Raw genomic sequence first — 22347 nt, forward strand, 5'->3', positions numbered from 1 at the left:
CGAACTCCTGACCTCGTGATCCGCCTGCCTCGGCCTCCCGAAGTGCTGGGATTACACGCGTGTGCCATCGCGCCCGGCCCTGCACACTCAGTCTTAGAAGTCTGATGTGCACTGCGCACTCACAGCCCGTCTCGGGTGGACTGGCCACATTTCAAGTGCTCGGGAGCCTCGGTGGCGGGTCGAGTCGGGAGGCAAACCCAGCTGCTGCCTTCGGAGTGAAGCAGCACCCAGGGTATTTCCACAGCTGTATAACGGCTGGGAGGTCTCCTGAACCGACCAGAGCATCTGAGAAGCACTAGAGTAGGGACAGCTTCACAGGATTTGGCAACCAGTGGGAAGGGAGGGAAGAGATCGTACAGGGCAAAGGGCCGCTCCCTGAAGGCCTTAGCCGGGAGGACCTTTCCTATGGCCGCTCAACGCAGGGGCAGCGTCTTCCTGGGGCCTGGGAGCCGGCAGGTCCCCAGCGCCCACGTCCCGCCCCTCCCGCCCGTCTCTCCAGCCCCATTCTCGTAACCCCCCGTCCCTGTGCTCTCATCCCCTCCGAGGCGTCCTCGACCTGTGCGCACGATTCCCGTGCCAAAGCCCTGCCGTCATGCCTCGGTGGGTGTCTTGCGTGACCTCGCGGAGCGCGTCGGACCGCGCCGGATATCACAGACCGAGCCCACCGCCGCCCCTAAGCGACGGACCCCACCTTCCACGGCCGCCGCCGCACGCTTGACACGCTCGCCGGAAATTACGTCACCCCAGCTTCCGGCCCGGGGTCCAGGGGGCGTGCCAGTTGGGTACGCGGTCCAGTCAGAATGCAACACGAGGGGTTTCGGAGGCGCAGCCGCAGCTCCGCCCCTAGACTGGGAACTCCGCCCCACTGCCACGTTCGACGAAGGAACGCGCAGAGTGCGCGCATCTCTTGGCCAATCAGGAGGCGCAGAGCTCCGGCTACCGAAAGTGGCAGCCATTCCAGACCCGTAGAAGGTGTGGGAGAAAGCCACCAATTAGAAGCCAAGGCAGAAAAAGTTCTCGTCGGCAGCCAATGAAAGGCTAAGAAAGACAGCGAGCGCGAGGTCCTCGGCCAATCCCGGGCGAAGGCCGGGGAGGCCTCAGGAGCGTTTCCGAATCCGGGGCCGGGCCTAGTGTGAGTGTCCAATCCGAGAGCGGCAAAGACGAGCCTCGAAGTCCGCCGGCCAATCGAAGGCGGGCCCAGGGGCGCGTGCGCGCCGCGGCCAGCGCGCGCGGGCAGGGGGGCAGGCGCGCCCCGGACCCAGGATTTATAAAGGCGAGGCCGGGACCGGCGCGCGCTCTCGTCGCCCCCGCTGTCCCGGCGGCGCCAACCGAAGCGCCGCGCCTGCTCCGTGTGCGACATGCTGCGCCGCGCTCTGCTGTGCCTGGCCGTGGCCGCGGCCGCCCGGGTGTACGCCGACGCCCCCGAGGAGGAGGACCACGTCCTGGTGCTGCGGAAAAGCAACTTTGCGGAGGCGCTGGCGGCCCACAAGTACCTGCTGGTGGAGTTCTGTGAGCGCCGGGCCTGGCGGGCGGGCGGGCGGGGCTCGGGGCCGTCGGGCCAGGCTCTGGGACGCAGGCACGGCCCGGCCGCCCCCGGGGTCGGGATCCTCGGCGCGCCCGGGACTGAAGGGCGCCCTTCTTGGCCGCCTTGGGGGCCGTGTCGGGGGTTTCTCGGGGATGAGAGCCTGGCTGGGAGCCGGGGGGTCGTCCAGGTACGCGCCCTGCGCACGGCAGTATCTTCCTGTTAGTGCGAGAAGAACAGGATCGACCTGTGTGAGCCAGCAGAGCAAGCCAGGGTCCAGCCCTGCCGAGTCTTCCCCGGGGGCCGACCCGGAAGGCGCCCCGCTCCTGCCCACCCCACCTTCACCTTGCCACAGTAGTCATTCCGATGGTGTCTCGGACGAGAATCCGAAGCCTTCCTCACGTCCATAAGGATTTGAGCTCTGTCCCTGGGGTGGGAATCTTGTGCCGGACACAGTTGCTAACTCTGTTGACAGATCGTCTTATTCCCGCACTCTAAGCAACTCAGGGCCTGTGTGCACGGATGTGCATCCCGTACTCACAGCCAGTGCTGGTACAGGCCGCCACGTTCACGTCTTCACTTTTGTCTGTACTCTTAAAGGGAAATTCTAGGGAGACCCTTGCCTTGGTTGCCTACAGGTAATAAGAAGTCAGCAACCATTGAGAGGCTTGTCTTCCTGTGCTGACGGTGACATAGCAGAGTGGGCGCTGGTGTTGGTTGGTAGTGGTTTGTCGTTCACGGCCTCTGTCCTGATATTGCCCAAGAGCACCAGGCTATCAGCTCAGCCTTGTGCGTTAGGAGGGGTTATCTTGGTGAGTAGATAAGGTTTTTATGAAGGGAAGTGCCAGAGGAGAAAGGGAAGCAGTGCCGAGAAATCAAGGCTGCTTTCTAGCATCTCATTTCCGCTTCCAGATGCCCCTTGGTGTGGCCACTGCAAGGCTCTGGCCCCTGAGTATGCCAAAGCCGCTGGGAAGCTGAAGGCAGAAGGTTCCGAGATCAGGTTGGCCAAGGTGGATGCCACGGAGGAGTCTGACCTGGCCCAGCAGTATGGCGTGCGCGGCTATCCCACCATCAAGTTCTTCAGGAACGGAGACACGGCTTCCCCCAAGGAATATACAGGTGTGGCTGTGGCACTGCCCTTGAACTGTCTTTAGAGAGGGACTGGTCTGCCGGCTTGGAAAGGCACAGGCAGTAGTCTGAGCGGTGGGGAGGCCGGGTTCCAGAGGCTTGGAGGGATCCCGTTCCTCAGGCCGGGTTCTCCTCGTTGTGTCCTGAGGGTCCTGTGAAGAAAGTTTTCATCCTGGAAGAACCTTCGAGTAGAGAACCTGTCTTGTCTGGTGCCACTCTGGGGTCGGCTGACTGAGGTCTGTCTGGAGACTGACTAGCGAGGAGAGGAGACTGGTGCCTTTCTGGCCACATGGGCTCTTTGTGCTGCCCCCTCTTCCTAGGAGCAGCAGCGTAGCTGTAGTTCTTGGGGTGACACCTGCTAGCTATTGTTTGTAGCGTGCCAGCTGCCGCGCCATGTGCTTGGGTGATTTCTCCTTGCATCCTCTCTGTGAGGCAGGCCTTTCCCAGACAAAGGGCTGAGGCTTAGAGCAGCTGAGTAACAGCATTGTGCCTGTCGGTAGCAGACCTCGAATCCAAGCCCACCCGCTCTGTCTGTAGCACAGGCCCTCAGCTGCTCATCTGCCACCTCTGAAGCTGCCTTCGTGGAGGCCGAGCCCCTGTGTAGCCAAATCAGTGACTGTGGCAAAAGAAGACTCATCTGTAAAACCAGTTTTGTGGCACGTCAGATGCACATGATGGGCGGCCCGAAAGCAGTTCATTCTAGTGTTAGCAAGGTTGTCCCCTTAAGCAGGTGTGCCCTGTCCTGTTCTAGTGGCAGCAAACTCTGTGGTTGCCTCTCACTTGGCTGTTTTGATGTTCTCTCTTTTTTTTCTTTTATTTTCTTTTTTTTTTTTTTTTTTTTTTTTTTTTTTTTTTTTTTTTTTTTTGAGACAGTCTCGCTCTGTCACCAGGCTGGAGTGCCGTGTGATCTCTGCTCACTGCAACCTCCGCTTCCCGGGTACAAGTGACTTTCCTGCCTCAACTTCTTGAGTAGCTGGGGCTACAGGTGCATACCATCAAGCCTGGATAATTTTTGTATTTTTAGTAGAGATGGGATTTCACCACGTTGGCCAGGATGGTCTCAATCTCTTAACCTCTTGATCTTCCCGCCTCGGCCTCCTGAAGTGCTGGGATTACAGGCGTGAGCCACTGCGTCCGGCCTAATTTTTGTTGTTTTTTTTTTTTTTTTTTGAGACGGAGTCTTGCTCTGTGCCCCAGGCTGGAGTGCAGTGGCACGATCTCGGCTCACTGCAAGCTCCGCCTCCCGGGTTCACGCCATTCTCCTGCCTCAGCCTCCCGAGTAGCTGGGACTACAGGCGCCCGCCACCACGCCCGGCTAATTTTCTTGTATTTTTAGTAGAGACGGGGTTTCACCATGTTAGCCAGGATGGTCTCGATCTCCTGACCTCATGATCCGCCCGTCTCGGCCTCCCAAAGTGCTGGGATTACAGGCTTAAGCCACCGCGCCCGGCCCTAAATTTTTGTATTTTTAGGAGAGATGGGGTTTCACCATGTTGGCCAGGATGGTCTCAATCTCTTGACCTCGTGATCTGCCCGCCTCGGCCTCCCAAAGTGCTGGGATTACAGGCGTGACCCACCATGTCTGGCCTAATTTTTGTATTTTTAGGAGAGATGGGGTTTCACCATGTTGGCCAGGATGGTCTCGATCTCTTGACCTCGTGATCCCCCCGCATCAGCCTCCCGAAGTGCTGGGATTACAGGCGTGATTGATGTTCCCATTTTTTACACGTTGACTTTTGGAATGGGAAGTGCTGTATGCAAAGTCACCGTGGTTCTGTCACTAACACTCAGGTTTGCAGATGAGATGAGCACTCCTAAATCCACTTGTTACTGGTGACCGTCTTGTTAGCACTGGCAGAATCCTTCTACATCTGAATGGGGTTTTCCCCGTTCGGACCAGGGAGTCAAGTTCTTTTTTTTTTTTTTTTTTTTTTTGAGACGGAGTCTCGCTCTGTCGCCGAGACTGGAGTGCAGTGGCCGGATCTCGGCTCACTGCAAGCTCCGCCTCCCGGGTTCCCGCCATTCTCTTGCCTCAGCCTCCCGAGTAGCTGGGACTACAGACGCTCGCCACCTCGCCCAGCTATTTTTTTGTATTTTTTTACTAGAGACGGGGTTTCACCGGGTTAGCCAGGATGGTCTTGATCTCCTGACCTCGTGATCCGCCCGTCTCGGCCTCCCCAAGTGCTGGGATTACAGGCTTGAGCCACCGCGCCCGGCCAGGAGTCAAGTTCTAAGAGGGAAAGGGTCAGCATTCCTTAGCCTCAGTCTCCCAGGAGGAGTAGGTTTCTTCTCTGTCGTTTGATTGCCTTTGGTGGCATAAATTGTGTCATCTTCCTAGTCTGGGAGACACGTAGAGTGGGCCCTTGGCGAGAACTTCTGAAATGCCTGGGATAAGTTAGGAGGCGGGAGTTAGGTGGACTAGGTGTCAGCCTGTTCCCACAGGTAGAAAAACTGGTACTGAGTTTTGAGTTACTGACCACCTCTCTAAGATGAGGCCTCATGTCAGACTCCCGGGTGAGAACATGTGTGTTTGATTAATGTACATGTCAAAGAAAATTTAGAAAATGCGGAGCAGGTTGGGCGCGGTGGCTTATGCCTGTAATCCCAGCACTTTGGGAGGCTGAGATGGGTGGATCCCCTGAGGTCAGGAGTTCGAGACCAGCCTGGCCAATATAGTGAAACCCCATCTCTACTAAAAATACAAAAATTAGCCAGGCATGGTGGTGCACGCCTGTAATCCTAGCTACTCGGGAGGCTGACACAGGAGAATCACTTGAACGCGGGAGATGGAGGTTGCAGTGAGCTGATCTCGTGCCACTGCACTCCATCCTGGGCGACAGAGTAAGACTTCGTCTCAAAAAATAAAAATTTAGGCCGGGCGCGGTGGCTCAAGCCTGTAATCCCAGCACTTTGGGAGGCCGAGTGGATCCCAGCACTTTGGGAGGCGGGTGGATCACAAGTTCAGGAGATCGAGACCATCCTGGCTAACATGGTGAAACCCCGTCTCTACTAAAAATATAAAAAACTAGCCGGGCGTGGTGGTGGGCGCCTGTAGTCCCAGCTACTCGGAGGCTGAGGCGGGAGAATAGCGTGAACCCGGGAGGTGGAGCTTGCAGTGAGCCGAGATTGCGCCACTGCACTCCAGCCTGGGCCACACAGCAAGACTCCATCTCAAAAAATAAATAAATAAATAAATAAATAAAATAAAATTTTTAAAATGCAGAGGACCAGCCTGGGCAACATGGTGAAACCCTGTGTACAAAAAATAGAAAAATTAGCTGGGGCAGGCCAGGTACGGTGGCTCACGCCTGTAATCCCAGCACTTTGGGAGGCTGAGACAGGCAGATCATGAGATCAGGAGATCAAGACCATCCCAGCTAACATGGTGAAACCCCGTCTCTACTAAAAATACAAAAAATGAGCCGGACGTGGTGGTGGGCGCCTGTAGTCCCAGTTACTGGGGAGGCTGAGGCAGGAGAATGGCGTGAACCCAGGAGGTGGAGCTTGCAGTGAGCCAAGATTGCGCCACTGCACTCCAGCCTGGGCGACAGAGCAAGACTCCGTCTCAAAAAAAAAAAAAAAGAAAAATTAGCTGGGGCTGGGCACAGTGGCTCATCCCGGTAATCCCAGCACTGGGAGGCCGAGGTGGGTGGATTGCTTGATCCCAGGAGTTTGAGACCAGCCTGGGCAACATGGCAAAACCCCATCTCTACAAAAAATAGAAAAATTGGCCAGGCACGGTGGCTCACGCATGTAATCCCAGCACTTTGGGAGGACGAGGCGGGCGGATCACAAGGTCAGGAGTTCAAGACCAGCCTGGCCAACACAGTGAAACCCCGCCTCTACTAAAAATACAAAAATTAGTTGGGCGTGGTGGCGGGTTCCTGTAATACCAGCTACTTGGGAGGCTGAGGCAGGAGAATCACTTAAATCTGGGAGGAGGAGGTTACAGTGAGCCAGGGTTGTGCCACTGTACTCTCCAGCCTGGGCGACAGAGGTAGATTCTGTCTCCAAAAAAAGAAGAAAAAGAAAAATTTGTCGGGTGCAGTGGCTCACCTCTGTAATCCCAGCACTTTGGGAGACCGAGGCAGGTGCATCACCTGAGGTCAGGAGTGAGACCAGCCTGGCCAACATGGGGAACCCTGTCTCTACTAAAAATTAGCCGGGTGTGGTGGTGGGCACCTATAATCCCCAGCTACTCGGGAGGCTCAGGCAGGAGAATTGCTCGAACCCGGTAGTGGAGGTTGCAGTGAGCCGAGATTGCACTATTGCACTCCAACCTGGGCAACAAGAGTGAAACTGTCTCAAAAAAAAAAAAAAAAAAGTTAGCTGGGTGTGGGGGCACATGCCTGTGGTCCCTGCTACTTGGGAGCCTGAGGTGGGAAGATTGCTTGAGCCCAGAAGTTCGAGGTCGCAGTGAGCCATGATCATGCCACTGTACTCTAACCTGGGTGACGGAGCAAGACCCTGTCTTCCAAAAAAAAAGGTTGGGATTGGTGGCTCATGCGTATAATCTCAGCACTTTGGGAAGTCGTGGTGAGCAAAGTGCTTGAGCACGGAAGTTAAAGACCAGCCTGGGCAACATGGCAAAACCCTGTCTCTACAATAAATACAAAAATGAGCTGGGTATCATAGCATGCACCTGTACCCCAGCTACTTGAGAGGCTGAGGTTGGGAAGATTGCTTGAGCCCATTGGGTGGAGGCTGCAGTGAGCCAAGATCCTGCCTTCAGCTGGGTAACAGAGTGAGCCCCTGTGTCAAAAGAGAAAACAAAATGCCGAGAGATCAGAGAAAAAAAATGAGTTTGTGATCCTGTTATTCATAGAGAGAATCATCCTCTTTCCTCCCCACTCGCCATAAACACAACCACAGTCTCATATACACTGGGGTTTAGGAGGCGGGCCGATGACACCAGACCTCTTCCGTGGTGGGAAAACATCTTGCTTAGGGTGAGTCAGGTGTCCTCAACCTGGCTGGCAGAGAGTAGAGACAGGAACAGGCCCAGCAGGGCGGGCGGCACTCCCTGTTTGAGAGTGGAACCTACATTTGTTTGGGGTTAGCTGGCAGAGAGGCTGATGACATCGTGAACTGGCTGAAGAAGCGCACGGGCCCGGCTGCCACCACCCTGCCTGACGGCGCAGCTGCAGAGTCCTTGGTGGAGTCCAGCGAGGTGGCTGTCATCGGCTTCTTCAAGGTAGAGACCAGAGCGTCATTCCAGTCTTTCTTTTTTCTGTCATCCATTGAGGAGGGGTCCGCGGCTACGGCTGGCAGTTCTGCATGTGTCCCCCCCGGGCCCAGGCATTACAGGGTCTGCCCCTACTGCTTGGTGCTGTGGGCTTGTGACTACCTCTGCTTTTCCTTCCTCGTTCAGGACGTGGAGTCAGACTCTGCCAAGCAGTTCTTGCAGGCGGCAGAGGCCATCGATGACATACCATTTGGGATCACTTCCAACAGTGACGTGTTCTCCAAATACCAGCTCGACAAAGATGGGGTTGTCCTCTTTAAGAAGGTGAGTGGGCCCAGGCAGCTCTGCCCGCGTTAGTTCCGGGGTTGGTCTGCAGAGGGTGGCGTTGCTCTCCTTATCATTAAGGGAACCTTGCTCCTGGCACCTTTGGCCCAATAGGTATGTTCTGCAGCTTTGCCAAGTTGGGTTGTAGGCAGCACTGACACCTGTGGCCTTTGCATTCAGCTGTGGGCCCTCTGGCCACTCTCCTGCCACAGCCATCCCAGAAGAGCTGCTTTTGACTGTTAGTTTGTTTTTTTTTTTTTTTCCATTTAGGATAAAACATGTAACAACATTTACCTTGTTTATTTATTTATTTATTATTTTGAGACGGTGTCTTGCTCTGTTGTCAGGCTGGAGTGCAGTGGTGCAATCTTGGCTCACTGCAACCTCTACTTCCTGGGTTCAAGCGATCCTCCTGCCTCAGCCTCCCAAGTAGCTGGGACCACAGGTGTGCACCATGCCCAGCTAATTTTTTTTTTTTTTTTTTTTTTTTTTTTTGAGACGGAGTCTGGCTCTGTCGCCTGGGCTGGAGTGCAGTGGCCGGATCTCAGCTCACTGCAAGCTCTGCCCCCCGGGTTCCCGCCATTCTCCTGACTCAGCCTCCCGAGTAGCTGGGACTACAGGCGCCGCCACCACGCCCGGCTAGTTTTTTGTATTTTTTTTAGTAGAGATGGGGTTTCACCGTGTTCGCCAGGATGGTCTCGATCTCCTAACCTCGTGATCCGCCCGTCTCGGCCTCCCAAAGTGCTGGGATTACAGGCTTGAGCCACCGCGCCCGGCCTAATTTTTGTTTTAGTAGAGATGGGGTTTCACCATGTTGGCCAGGATGGTCTCAATCTCTTGACTTCATGATCTGCCTGCCTCAGCCTCCCAAAGTGCTGGGATTTACAGGCGTGAACCACTACACCCAGCCCCATTTGCCCTTTTTTTTTTTTTTTTTTTTTTTTTTTTTTTGAGACGGAGTTTTGCTCTTTTTGCCCAGGCTGGAGTGCAATGGCACGATCTCAGCTCACCACAACCTCCGCCTCCTGGCTTCAAGCGATTCTCTTGCCTCAGCCTCCCTAGTAGCTGGGATTATAGGCATGCACCACCATGCCTGGCTAATTTTGTATTTTTAGTAGACACAGGGTTTCTCCATGTTGGTCAGACTGGTCTTGAACTCCCGACCTCAGGTGATCGACCCACCTCGGCCTCCTAAAGGGCTGGGGTTACAGGCGTGAGCCACCGCGCCTGGCTGCCCTTTTTTTTGAGATAGGGTTTCTCACTCTGCCACGCAGGCTGGAGCGCAGTGGTGCAATCTCAGCTCACGGCAACTTTGTGCTTCCCAGGCTCAAGTGATCCTCTAACCTCACCCTCCTGAGTAGCTAGAACTACAGGCGCCCGCCACCACGCCTGGCTAATTTTTTCATATTTTTGGTAGAGACAGGGTTTCACTGTGTTAGCCAGGATGGTCTCCATCTCCTGACCTCGTGATCCACCCGCCTCAGCCTCCCAAAGTGCTGGGATTACAGGCGTGAGCCACTGTGCCCGGCCTTCTTTTTCTTTTTTTGAGACAGAGTTTCACTCTGTCGCCCAGGCTGGAGTGAGTGGTGCGATCTCGGCTCACTGCAAGCTCCGCCTCCCGGGTCCCGCCATTCTCCTGCCTCAGCCTCCCGAGTAGCTGGGACTTCAGGCGCCCGTCACCAAGCCCAGCTAAATTTTTTGTATTTTTAGTAGAGACGGGGTTTCACCGTGTTTGCCAAGATAGTCTTGATCTCCTGACCTCATGATCCACCCGCCTCGGCCTCCCAAAGTTCTGGGATTACAGGCGTGAGCCACCAACCTGTTCACTTTCTGTAGTCAGCACTGAGCATCCAGCACTCCTTGGGACCGGTTAGGAGGGAGGGTGGAGCCTTCCTGGAGTGTGGTGTGGGTGGGTCAGGACGGCTTGTTTCCACGTCCTTGTTCTTGTCACTTAGCTGTTTTTGCAGCCACTTCCTCAAGAGAACTCAAGACAGTAGATGCTCTTCACCAGGAGATGTTTTCCTGACGTTCCTGAAAGGAAGAGGGTTTTTCTAAATGACACAGTCACCACTGCAGGGTGCCCAGGAAACTAACATCTAACTAGAAAAAGCCAGTGTGGTGTTGGATAAAGTTGAGGGAAGCAAAGGTCTTTTTAGAGCTTTTATTAGAAAGAAGATTCCAGGCCGGGCGCAGTGGCTCACACCTGTAATCCCAGCACTTTAGGAGGCCGAGGTGGGCGAATCACCTGAGGTCGGGAGTTCAAAACCAGCCTGACCAACATGGAGAAACCCCATCTCAACTAAAAATACAAAATTAGCCGGGCGTGGTGGCACATGCCTGTAATCCCAGCTACTCGGGAGGCTTAGGCAGGAGAATTGCTTGAACCCGGGAGGCAGAGGTTGCGGTGAGCCAAGATCATGCCATTGCACTCCAGCCTGGGCAACAAGAGCGAAACTCCGTCTCAAAAAAAAAAAAAAAAAGAGAAGGTTCCGAGTCTTGTCTTGAAACTTGGGTTCTGGGGGAGACTTTCTCCAGGGCCCATGAAACTTGCGAACCCTGTTTTGTCACACAGCCCACAGCTCCTTCAGTGCCCTGGATGTCTGGAGTGGCCGTTTGGACTCTGTGGACAGTTTGGTGGTCATGTGTCCGCAAAGGCGGGAGGGCAGTTTCGTTGCTCTTGCCTGCCAGGGCTCACACGTGGCCATCCATGTGGGCTCCCCACAGGTTACCATTCTGCCTCGATTCTCTGGAGTCCACTAGAGCTGGGCACAGACAACCCCACTTGGGTCTGATGCCAGTTGGTGGGTGGTGCTTTCTTGCCCACCGAAGGTGGCCCAGGTGTCTGTGATGGTGAATGTGGTGGTTGCAGGCAGAAGCCCGGCCCCCTGTGCTGTGCACACAGTAGGGGCTGCGCTAGAAGTCAGAGCTCGCCCCACAGCTGAGAGGATGAGTCCAACTTGTTCCTTTTCCTCCAGGCTATTAACTTCCATCCCTCAAAGTGAGTGAGGTCTTCCTGTGTGTTCAGTGGCCACAGTGGGCAGCCTGGCTGAGTCAGGTGCTCTCGTGTGGCCCGCTGTTGCCTGCTCTTCCCTTCCTTCCCTAGCGGGCACTGCAGCCCAGGAAAGCCTCTGCGGGGGCCGCTGGTCACTGGGACCATGGGTGTGAGAGCTGATATTTCGTTTTGTCTTCTCCACCAGCCGGCAGCACTGGGCCTGTTGTTGTTTGAGAAAGGGTCTTGCTCTGTTACCAGGCTGGAGTGCGGTGGTACAATCACAGTTCACTGCAGCTTCGACCTCCTGGGCTCAAGCAATCCTCCCACCTCAGCCTGCTGAGTAGCTGGGACCACAGGTGTGCGCCACCACACCTGGCTATTTTTTAATATTTTTGTAGAAATGGGGTTTCACCGTGTTGTCCAGGCTGGTCTCAAACTTCTGAGCTCAAGCAATCCTCCTATCTCAGCCTGCCAAAACATTGGGATTACAGGTGTGAGCTACATCACCTGGCCTGCGTTGGGCCTTTCTGTGTTGTTTGTCACTGTGGCCTGGCAGGGCTGGCCTCCTGCTGCTGTGCCCTGCTAAGGGGACCAGTTTCCCTTACCACAGTAGAGCATGATCGAGTGTGATGTGGCATCTCTGCTGAAACGATGGCAGCCTTGGGACAGCTGCGGCAGTGTCTCCTCCTGGCTTCTTGGCACGAGATGATGTAGGCAGCACCTGACACTCTGGAGGGAGCCGGAGACGTTCTGCAGGGCTGGGGGGGATTTTCTGTTTGCCTGCAGTTGCAGCCCAGTGTTACTCGTGGGCAGAGTGCGAGCCCACCAGTGCCACTGGGAGCCCAGATGTGATCAGCAGCTCGTGTTCCAAAGGATTCCCTCCAAGGGCCTCCTGACCTTGGCTTTTCTGCCTCTTTTTATCCACCTTTGCCCCTCTGGGGAAGATGTAGCAGGCTTGGAAGTCTCTGCCCCTCGGGCTTGGGCAGGGGTGACTGGTGCTCCTGGCCTGGTTTAGTATCAGCTCTTTGGTGGTCAGGCCCAGTCAGGGTGACCTGGGCACAGCGTGCACAAGAGCAGGAAATGGCACCTGGTTTCGAAGTAACTCTGAGGACGCATAAGGAGAAATGGCCAGTAAGAAAGGATGAGTGATTCATTTCCCCAAGTCTCATTTAAGAAGTTCGAGGGGGCCGGACGCAGTGGTTCACACCTGTAATTCCAGCACTTTGGGAGCCCGAGGCGGTAGATCACGAGGTGGTCAGGAGATCGAGACCATCCTGGCTAACACGGTGAAACCCCATCTCTACTAAAAATACAAAAAATTAGCCGGGTGTGGTGGCGGGCGCCTGTAATCCCAGCTACTCGGGAGGCTGAGGCAGGAGAATGGCATGAACCCAGGAGGTGGAGCTTGCAGTGAGCCGAGATTGCGCCACTACACTCCAGCCTGGGCGACAGAGCAAGACTCTCTCTCAAATGAGGGGAGGGTACCAGGCTTGGTGGCTCAGACCTGTGATCCCAGCACTCGGGGAGGCCAAGGCAAGAGGATTGCTTGAGGCCAGGAGTCCGAGACCAGCCTCAGCAACATAGTAAGACCGTCTCTACAAAACATAAAAGTAAAATAAATTTTTTTAGCTGGATGTGGTGGTGGCTCATGCCTGTAATCCTAGCACTTTGGGAGGCCGAGGCAGGCGGATCACTTGAAGTCGGGAGTTTGAGAACAGCCTGACCAACATGGAGAAACCCCATCTCTAATAAAAATACAAGATTTGCCGGGCATGGTGGCACATGCCTATAATCCCAACAACTTGGGAAGCTGAGTCAGGAGAATTACTTGAACCTGGGAGGCGGAGGTTGCAATGAGGCAAGATCGAGAACATGCCATTGCACTCCAGCCAGGGCAACAAGAGTGAAACTCCATCTCTAAATAAATAAATAAAATTTTTAAAAAGTCGTTCGGGCCAGGTACGGTGGCTCACGCCTGTAATTCCAGCACTTTGGGAGGCCAAGGCAGGCGGATCACCTGAGGTTGGGAGTTCAAGACCAGCCTGACCAACATGGAGGAACGTCGTCTCTACTAAAAATACAAAATTAGCCAGGTGTGGGGGTGCACACCTGTAATCCCAGCTACTTGGGAGGCTGAGGCAGGAGAATCACTTTAACCCGGGAGGCAGAGGTTGCAGTGAGCCAAGATCCTGCCACTGCACTCCAGCCTGGGCAACAAGAGTGAAACTCCATCTCAAAAAAAAAAAAAAATTGGGGGCCAGGCTCAGTGGCTCACGCCTGTAATCCCAGCACTCTGGGAGGCCAAGGCAAGTGGATCACCTGGGGTCAGGAGTTCGAGACCACCCTGGCCAACATGGTGAAACCCTGTCTCTACTGAAACTACAAAAATTAGCCAGGCATGGTGGCACATGCCTATAATCCCAGCTACTTGGGAGGCTGAGGCAAGGAGAATCGCTGGAACTAAGGAGGTGGAGGTTGCAGTGAGCCAAGATCACGCCGTTGCACTCTAGCCTGGGTGACAAGAACAAAACTCCATCTCAAAAAATAAAAAAAATAAAATAAATTTTTAAAATAAAAATGTAGTTCAGAGGGAATGATGGAAGGCTCACCCAAAATTCTCACTTGAAGAGCCTCAGCCCAGGAGCACCTCTCTGAGCCTGAGCCGAGGCCACATCCTCAGCTGCAGACTGACCCCTCGTGGTTGGGCCGCCACAGCCTCTCCATCTTGTGGCCTGAGGACTGACTCCCTGAAGCTGCCTCACATTATTAGGGATCGCCAGAGCCTTACGGGCATGTGGATTGTGCCTTTCAGGATCTGTTGTATTAGAAACTAGAACTAAGAATGTAAAAAATGTTTTTGTTTCTTCCATTTTATTTCTTTATTTAATTTATTTTTTATTTTTTGAGACAGAGTCTCACTCTGTTGCCAGGCTCAAATGCAGTGGCGCGATCTTGGCTCACTGCATCCTCCGCCTCTCAGCCTCCCAAATAGCTGGGATTACAGGCACCCGCCACCATGCCCGGCTAATTTTTGTATTTTTAGTAAAGACGGGCTTTCACCATGTTGCACTAGGCTGCTATGAAACTCCTGGCTTCAGGTGATCCTCTCAGCCTCCCAAAGTACTAGGATTACAGGCGTGAGCCACCACGCCCAGCCTGTTTCACTCTTGTCACTCAGACTAGAGTACAGTGGTGCGATCTCACTGCAATGTCTACCTACCAGGCTCAAGCAGTCCTCCTGCGTCAGCTTCCCGAGTAGCTAGGATTACAGGCAGGTGTCACCACACCCAACTGATTTTTGTTTTTGTTTGTTTGTTTGTTTGTTTTTTTGAGACGGAGTCTTGCTCTGTCGCCCAGGCTGGAGTGCAGTGGCTGGATCCCAGCTCACTGCAAGCTCCGCCTCCCGAGTAGCTGAGACTACAGGCGCCCGCCACCTCGCCCGGCTAGTTTTTTGTATTTTTTAGTAGAGACGGGGTTTCAACGTGTTGGCCTGGATGGTCTCGCTCTCCTGACCTCATCATCCGCCCGTCTCGGCCTCCCAAAGTGCTGGGATTACAGACTTGAGCCACTGCGCCCGGCCGTATTTTTTTTTTTGAGACAGAGTCTTGCTCTGTTGCCCAGGCTGGAGTGCAGTGGCACGATCTTGGCTCACTGCAATCTCCACCTCCTGGGTTCAAGTGATTCTCCTGCCTCAGTCTCCTAAACAGCTGGGATTATGGATGCGCACCACCACACCCAGCTAATTTTTTGTATTTTTGGTAGAGTGGGGGTTTCACCATGTTGGCCAGACTGGTCTCACACTCGTGAACTCAAGTGATCCACCTGCCTCAGCCTCCTAAACTTCTAGGATTACAGGTGTGAGCCACTGCACCCAGCCCTTTTTTTTTTTTTTTGAGACAGTTTTGCTCTTGTTGCCCAGGCTGGGGTGCAGTGGCGCGATCTCAGCTCACCGCAATCTCCGCCTCCCGGGTTCAAGCCATTCTCCTGCCTCAGCCTCCCAAGTACCTGAGATTACAGGTGCCCACCACCACGCCCAGCTTATTTTTGTATTTTTAGTAGAGATGGAGTTTCACCATGTTGGCCAGGCTGGTCTCGAACTCCTGGCCTCAAGCAGTCCACCCATCTTGGCCTCCCAAAATGCTGGACTTAACAGGCGTAAGCCACTGTGGCCAAGTTAATTTAAAAGAATAATCATCCCATTACATGTTATCATAAATCACACCTTTATGGAAACTAATTTTTCCCAGACAAAAACAATTTACTGCTAAGTGGTGTTTTAGATTCCTCCAGCAGGATCCTCCTCTCCCGCCCTCCCGCTGTTGCGACACCACACAGCCAGCAGCCTCTGTGGATCTGTGCCGCAGCACGTGAGCGGGAGAGTGCAAAGGCTAGAGAAGTGTGGGTGTGAAAACAGCTTTGACCAGTGGGGCGCAGTGGCTCACGCCTGTAATCCCAGCACTTTGGGAGGCCAAGGCAGGTGGATCATGAGGTCAAGAGATCGAGACCTTCGTGGCCAACATGGTGAAACTATCTATTAAAATACTCCATCTCTACTAAAAATACAAAAAAAAAAAATGAGCCGGGCGTGGTGGCGGGCTTCTGTAGTCTCAGCTACTCGGGAGGCTAAGGCAGGAGAATCACTTGAACCCGGGCGGCGGAGGTTGCAGTGAGCCAAGATCGTGCCACTGCACTCCAGCCTGGGCAACAGAGTGAGACTCTGACTCAAAAATAAATACAAAAGAAAATAGCTTTGGGCCGGGCGCAGTGGCTCAAGCCTGTAATCCCAGCACTTTGGGAGGCTGAGACAGACAGATCACGAGGTCAGGAGATTGAGACCATCCTGGCTAACACGGTGAAACCCCAACTCTACTAAAAAACACAAAAAAAACTAGCTGGGCGAGGTGGCGGGCGCCTATAGTCCCAGCTCCTCGGGAGGCTGAGGCAGGAGAATGGTGTAAACCCAGGAGGCAGAGCTTGCAGTGAGCGGAGATCTGGCCACTGCACTCCAGCCTGGGTGACAGAGCGAGACTCCGTCTTAAAAAAAAAAAAAAAGAAAGAAAATAGCTTTGACCACATGGGTGCCCTGAAAGGGTTGGGGGCCCTGGGGATGGGCCACACTTCAAAGGTTGCTGGAACCACATGCACCAGGCTCAAGTTGTGGATGTAAAACCAGCTGTTGAATTCACTGGCAGCCATAAGGCCGTGGCCAGAGCCAGTCTGGCTGTCAGGGAACAGTCATGTCCTATACCCATTGCTGGGATCTGTGGCTCGAAACGCCACAGGAGGGCAGGGCTGCTGGCTGTTGTGACTTCCCACATCCAGGGAGATGCGGGCCCGGGGGCTGTGCTCCTGGCAGCAGTGCTCAGTCAGGGCCCCCTTTCTGTCCACAGTTTGATGAAGGCCGGAACAATTTTGAAGGGGAGGTCACCAAGGAGAACCTGCTGGACTTTATCAAATACAACCAGCTGCCCCTTGTCATCGAGTTCACCGAGCAGGTGCGGCTCCCTTGCTGCCATGCATCCCCCAGGCTGGGGATGGGGAGGAGTGGGTTGGGGGTAGCATGAGGCTCCTGGTCACCACTGCTGTCCAGCATCTAGCATTGGAGGCCGTTGGGAGAACATTCTGCGTTAACAGCGTGTGACTCAGACCCAGTAACTTAAGTTTATAACACAGACAGCCCCGAAGATTTTTGGAGGTGAAATCAAGACTCACATCCTGCTGTTCCTGCCCAAGAGTGTGTCTGACTATGACGGCAAACTGAGCAACTTCAAAACAGCAGCTGAGAGCTTTAAGGGCAAGGTGAGCTGCTCCTCCGGGTGGCTCGTGGGGCGGGGCCAGGGAACAGTACGACTCTTCCTAAGGTGACAGAAGTGTGGGGCCTTCCTGAGGCTGCCTCCTGGACCAGACCAGGCACCCGATTCAGGAGAGCCTGGATGTAGATGAGGGGCCAGCCAGGCCAGACCTCTGCTCCCAGTCACCTGCTGGTCTGGTTGGGCAACCCCAGAGTCCAGGTTGGAGGAAAGGCACCAGGGGCATGATCTGCTTCCAAGCGAAGTCAGGGCTGGAGGCAGAGGCTAGCCTGCCAGCCGTCTCCCGCACCGTCTGAGTGACGTCAGGGCTGGAGGCAGAGGCCAGCCATCTCCCTCACCTGTGCAACCTCCTTTTCTCCCCCAGATCCTGTTCATCTTCATCGACAGCGACCACACGGACAACCAGCGCATCCTGGAGTTCTTTGGCCTGAAGAAGGAAGAGTGCCCAGCTGTGCGCCTCATCACCCTGGAGGAGGAGATGACCAAGTACAAGCCCGAATCGGATGAGCTGACAGCAGAGAGGATCACAGAGTTCTGTCACCGCTTCCTGGAGGGCAAAATCAAGGTGCGGGCGCATCCCGGGCCAGGGCTGCCCCCCAGATAGAGCTGCCACCTTAGGGGGTCTGGGCTCTCAGTGTCCTGGGCTTCATCCTCAAAGTAAGGTCTTCAGATAAGAGGACGGAGCCCAAGATCGTGTGAAGACCACTATTGTCACACCCTTGGGGACCTATAGGAGCCCTCTTGTTGACACTGCTGGCCCAGATGCTCCTCAGGGAAGCCTCCTGGCGGGCGAGGGTGTGGCCTACGTGGGCTCATTGGGCCCAGCCCACTGGCTCAGCCTTCTCTTCCTGGATTCTTGGCACTGTTGGCTTCCGCGGCTGCCATCCTGGTGATGCCAAGGGCAGCCGTGCACCTCAGCCAGGCAGGGGTGAGGGTTGTGGAGCTCTGTGGTCCCTCAGGCGGCACCGCCCCTCACGGTGCCCTGCCTGTCCTCCAGCCCCACCTGATGAGCCAGGAGCTGCCGGAGGACTGGGACAAGCAGCCTGTGAAGGTGCTTGTTGGGAAGAACTTTGAAGAGGTGGCTTTTGACGAGAACAAGAACGTCTTCGTGGAGTTCTGTAAGTGCTGCCCCTTCAGCTTCCCAGGTCTGTGCCCCCAGGGCACGCGGGAGGTGTGCGGACTCCCGGGGAAGCATCTGCCAGCGACTTTGTGGTCCAGGACACATCCTAGAACTGCTTTCTTTTCAGATGCCCCGTGGTGTGGTCACTGCAAACAGTTGGCTCCCATTTGGGATAAACTGGGAGAAACGTACAAGGACCATGAGAACATCGTTATCGCCAAGATGGACTCGACCGCCAACGAGGTGGAGGCCATCAAAGTGCACAGCTTCCCCACACTCAAGTTCTTTCCAGCCAGCGTCGACAGGACGGTGCGCCTTCCCTCTAGATGGGGCCGGGGCGGGCCCTGGGAAGAGCGATGGTCTCCACGCCAGCCTGGGTGCTGCTTTGTCTGGAAGGAGCCTGGGGCTAGTTGGGTGGAAGAAGAGCTGTGGGAGCTCCTTCAGAAGCACCCACCTTTTTTTCTTTTTTGAGAGAGATGGGATCTCACTATATTGCCCAGGCTGGTTTTGAACTCCCAAAATGCTGGATTCCAGGCGTGAGCCACCGGGCCGGGCCTGCTCTGCCTTTCTCTAGGGAGGAGGAGCCAATGCTGGGAGATTGGTTCTGGGCCAGGACCAGCCCCTGCACTCATCCCTGTCTTCCACAGGTCATCGATTACAATGGGGAACGCACACTGGATGGTTTTAAGAAGTTCCTGGAGAGCGGTGGCCAGGATGGGGCAGGGGATGATGACGTGAGTGGGGTCACAGCCCTGGGCCGGTCTCTGGGATTCAGCCCCGCGGCCCCATGGGACATGCCCACTTGGGCTTGGCTTGTGATGAGAACGGTGCTGTCGGAGGCACGTCTGTGCATCCAGGGCTCTGGGGCTCCACACCTCTGCCCAGCAGGGCAAGGGATGTGCTCCCAGCACTCTGCTGAAACAGCTCTCCCTGGCCAGCACTTTAGGGGGCGAGGTCAAAGACATCTTACAAACCAGATTTTGCTTAGAAAACCTTTTCAGACGCGTGGCACCGGTTCCTCACACGCTGCTAACTTGGACTCACATGTCCATCCCCAGCCCGCTGGCGGAGCCTGGGCACAAGGGAGCAGACATGGGTCTGACGCCCTCAGGAGCTCAGTCCTGCCTGTCAGCACGTGGCCAGCAGCAGTGGTGACTCTGCTGGAGAAGCAGGAGGGCTGGTGTTGGGAGGATGTGGCAGGGGCAGGGTGCTTGACCATGGTGAGGGAGATGAGGGCATGGTCAGTCTAGGCTGGCAGGGCCTGCTGGGAGTGCTGGTGCACAGTGGGAGCTGGAAACACCCTGCCCAGGCGGGGGACGGAGGCCGGCCCCTTGTGCTGCCTGTGGTCTGTCGCTGGCCAGAGCCTGAGGGTTGGAAGTAGAAGGGTCACGCCAGCGGTGACTGCCTGAACATCATGCTGGGGCTATTGTCCCTGCCAAGATGTGAACTCTCTGTAGGCTCCATGGTGCCAAGCTGGGAGGCACACATATGCCTGCCATGCCCAGTGGAAGGGTCCGAGGCTGAGCTGGGACTCCCAGGGTTCCTGACACAGTGGGGGCTCTGATTCATCCTGCTATAGGTAGAAATCCCCCAGGCCTCACTCTTCCTGGGAAGACCCCGTGTATCTCGTAAAGACCAGGGTTGGCTGCTCCAGTGGCCGGTGGCCATGTCCAACGTGGCCGGCTGGTCCCCAGTGTGAGCATCGTGGGGTGCTGGGTGCCGGCAGCCTCAGCCGTTGCAGCCAACGTGTCCCCCACCTTTTCCTGTATCCCAGGATCTCGAGGACCTGGAAGAAGCAGAGGAGCCAGACATGGAGGAAGATGATGATCAGAAAGCTGTGAAAGATGAACTGTAAGACGGAAAGCCAGACCCGGGCGCTGCCGAGACCTCTCGGGGCTGCACACCCAGCAGCAGCGCACGCCTCTGAAGCCTGCGGCCCTCATCTGAAGGAGGGCGTCGCCGGAAACCCAGGGAACCTTTCTGAAGTGACACCTCGCCCCCACACACCGTCCATTCACCCCCATCTCTTCCTTCTGCTTTTCGGTTTTTGGAAAGGGATCCATCTCCAGGCAGCCCACCCCGCTGGGGCTTGTTTCTTGAAACCGTGATGTACTTATGGGTCTGTCCAGAGTGCTCGCTGGAGTGTTCAGAGTCTCGCTGCCTCCCTCCTGCGGGAGGTTTCTGCTCTCTTTGAAAATTCCATTTGTGGGATTTTTAGACATTTTTCGACATCAGGGTATTTGTTCCACCTTGGCCAGGCTTCTTTGGAGAAGCTTGTCCCCCGTGCGGGAGGGATGGAGCCAGACTGGACACGGTCACTCAGCACCGCGTGCAGTGTTGCCATGACTGATCATGGCTCTTGCATTTTTTGGGTAAATGGAGACTTCCAGATCCTGTCAGGGTGTCCCCCATGCCTGGAGGAAGGGCTGGTGGCTGCCAGCCCTGGAGCCCAGCACAGGCCTAGGCCTTCCCCTTCCCTCAAGCCAGGGCTCCGCATCCTGTCGTGGGCTCATTGCTTGTGACCACTGGCCTCTCTACAGCATGGCTCGTGGCCTGCTTGAGGCAGAACCAGGACCCTTGACTCCCAGGCGGGGAGGTGGCCAAGGATGCTGGAGCTGAATCAGACGTTGACAGTTCTTGAGGCATTTCTAATTCACAATCTGGAATTGAACACATTGGACAAATAAAGTTTAAATTTTACCACCTGTTCTTGCCTCGGGTTTATGATCTCGCCAAGCCTGGGGAGCTGGGCTGGAATGCTGACGCCAAGGCCATCTGCCAGGCCTTGGTGGGGTCACTGGCGTTGAGAGGCTGCGCCCCTGGAGCGAGGTGCAGATGCAGAAACAGGCGCCGTCTCCCTGCCTGCCGGCTGCTTCACCTGGACTGTGATGGGGCGTCTGTGATTCTGGACCCTGGATGTGGACATGGGTAGAGCCACCCAGCCCCACGTGATGCTCACAGACTCCAGGTCGTTCCCTCCCATCCCTGCCGTGGAGTGACGAGAAATCAGGTGGACTCAGGCTTTAAGGGCGGATGAGAGGAACAGGGTGTCCCGCTTACCACTAACCCTTCACACAATAAAGGCTGGACTGGGCGCAGGGACGCGCGCCTGGAATCCCAGTGTTGGCGCAACATGGGGAGACCCCGTCTCTACGAAAAACTAGAAATTAGCTGGGCATGGTTTGCACCTACAGCCCCAGCTACTCGGGAGTTTGAGGCAGGAGGATCGCTTGATCCTAGGAGGTCAAGACTGCAGTGAGCCGAGATTGTACCACTGCACTCCAGCCTGGGTGGCAGAGTGAGACCCTGTCTCTAAAAAGAAGAATCTCCTGGTCTTTTTTTTTTTTTTTTTTTTTTTTTTTGAGACGGAGTCTCGCTCTGTCACCCAGGCTGGAGTGCAGTGGCGCGATCTCGGCTCACTGCAAGCTCCGCCTCCCGGGTTTACGCCATTCTCCTGCCTCAGCCTCCCGAGTAGCTGGGACTACAGGTGCCCACCACCACACCCAGCCAACTTTTTTTTTTTCTGTATTTTTAGTAGAGATGGGGTTTCATCGTGTTAGCCAGGATGGTCTCGATCTCTCTGACCTTGGGATCCGCCCACCTCGTCCTCCCAAAGTGCTGGGATTACAGGTGTGAACCACCGCGCGCGGCCATCTTCTGGTCTAAGTTGTAATTTGGCTTAATCTCAGCGCTCTTGTGCTTCACGTACAGAAAAACACATAGACTGTCGATTTTTTTTTTTTTTTTTTTTTTTTTTTTTTTGAGACAGAGTCTTGCTCTGTCGCCCAGACTGGAGTGCAGTGGTGCTATCTCGGCTCACTGCAGCCTCACCTCCTGGGTTCAAGTGATTCTCCTGCCTCAGCCTCCTGAGTAGCTGGGATTACAGGCGCCCACCACCGTGCGCCCGGCTAATTTTTTGTATTTTTAGTAGAGACAGGGTTTTACTGTGTTAGCCAGGATCTGCTGGCTGACCTCGTGATCCACCCACCTCAGCCTCCCAAAGTGCTGTGATTACGGGCATGAGCCACCGCGCCCAGCCAACAGTTGATTTTTCTGCAGACAGAAAGCTGCGGCCTGTGTGCAGGGCTGGGCGATGGCTCTGCTGAGCCTGGATTTGCTGCTTCTCTGCAGGGGAGGCAACAGGAGCTCTGTGGTGTCTGTGGGTTCCACTGAGGGCAACAGCAGAGGCCCTGAGGATCCAGCAGGGCTCATGGTGGTCTCAGAGGACAGGTGAGGCAGGAGGAAGGAGCCCGAGGGTGCAGGAGG

General features: G+C 55.3%; 4 protein-coding genes across 11 annotated transcripts in view; 3 read left to right on the forward strand and 1 right to left on the reverse strand.

Moving 5' to 3' along the window:
• LOC126939141 (anaphase-promoting complex subunit 11) overlaps positions 1 to 22347 on the reverse strand; it is a 94659-nt gene that overhangs the window by 41209 nt on the left and 31103 nt on the right. The gene's annotated exons all lie outside the window — the stretch shown is intronic.
• The window catches only part of MCRIP1 (MAPK regulated corepressor interacting protein 1), a 69547-nt gene that overhangs the window by 27367 nt on the left and 19833 nt on the right, over positions 1 to 22347 (forward strand). The window contains exon 1 of one of the 4 annotated variants that reach the window (XM_050764081.1): positions 1239 to 1242. The exons of 2 other annotated variants lie outside the window; for them this stretch is intronic. The gene's annotated coding sequence lies outside the window, so the exon portion shown is untranslated. Of the gene's footprint in view, positions 1 to 1238; positions 1243 to 1700; positions 1705 to 22347 lie in introns of those variants that run through there. One more of the 4 variants, XM_050764078.1, reaches the window with a different exon arrangement.
• The window catches only part of OXLD1 (oxidoreductase like domain containing 1), a 157610-nt gene that overhangs the window by 8642 nt on the left and 126621 nt on the right, over positions 1 to 22347 (forward strand). Inside the window, exon 1 of one of the 2 annotated variants that reach the window (XM_050764095.1) lies at positions 18822 to 18825. The exons of the other annotated variant lie outside the window; for it this stretch is intronic. The gene's annotated coding sequence lies outside the window, so the exon portion shown is untranslated. Of the gene's footprint in view, positions 1 to 18821; positions 18826 to 22347 lie in introns of those variants that run through there. 2 annotated transcript variants of the gene reach the window in all.
• Positions 1168 to 20786, forward strand: P4HB (prolyl 4-hydroxylase subunit beta). Its single transcript, XM_050764030.1, has 11 exons — positions 1168 to 1509; positions 2435 to 2641; positions 7711 to 7844; positions 8022 to 8159; positions 16542 to 16646; positions 16825 to 16950; positions 17326 to 17526; positions 17959 to 18079; positions 18209 to 18390; positions 18729 to 18815; positions 19856 to 20786. Exons 1-11 carry the CDS (start codon positions 1359 to 1361, stop codon positions 19934 to 19936), a joined length of 1533 nt encoding a protein of 510 aa, XP_050619987.1. The 5' UTR covers positions 1168 to 1358; the 3' UTR covers positions 19937 to 20786.

Source organism: Macaca thibetana, chromosome 16 (genome assembly GCF_024542745.1).
Source record: "Macaca thibetana thibetana isolate TM-01 chromosome 16, ASM2454274v1, whole genome shotgun sequence".
Lineage (NCBI taxonomy): Eukaryota > Metazoa > Chordata > Mammalia > Primates > Cercopithecidae > Macaca > Macaca thibetana.

Excerpts from the sequence above, each read along its gene's own strand:
- P4HB (XM_050764030.1), top strand. The coding sequence starts at position 1,359 with ATGCTGCGCCGCGCTCTGCTGTGCCTGGCCGTGGCCGCGGCCGCCCGG. Across the intron at positions 2,642-7,710 it reads TTCCCCCAAGGAATATACAG|CTGGCAGAGAGGCTGATGAC; the intron begins GTGTGGCTGTGG and ends GTTTGGGGTTAG. Across the intron at positions 18,391-18,728 it reads CAGCCAGCGTCGACAGGACG|GTCATCGATTACAATGGGGA; the intron begins GTGCGCCTTCCC and ends TGTCTTCCACAG.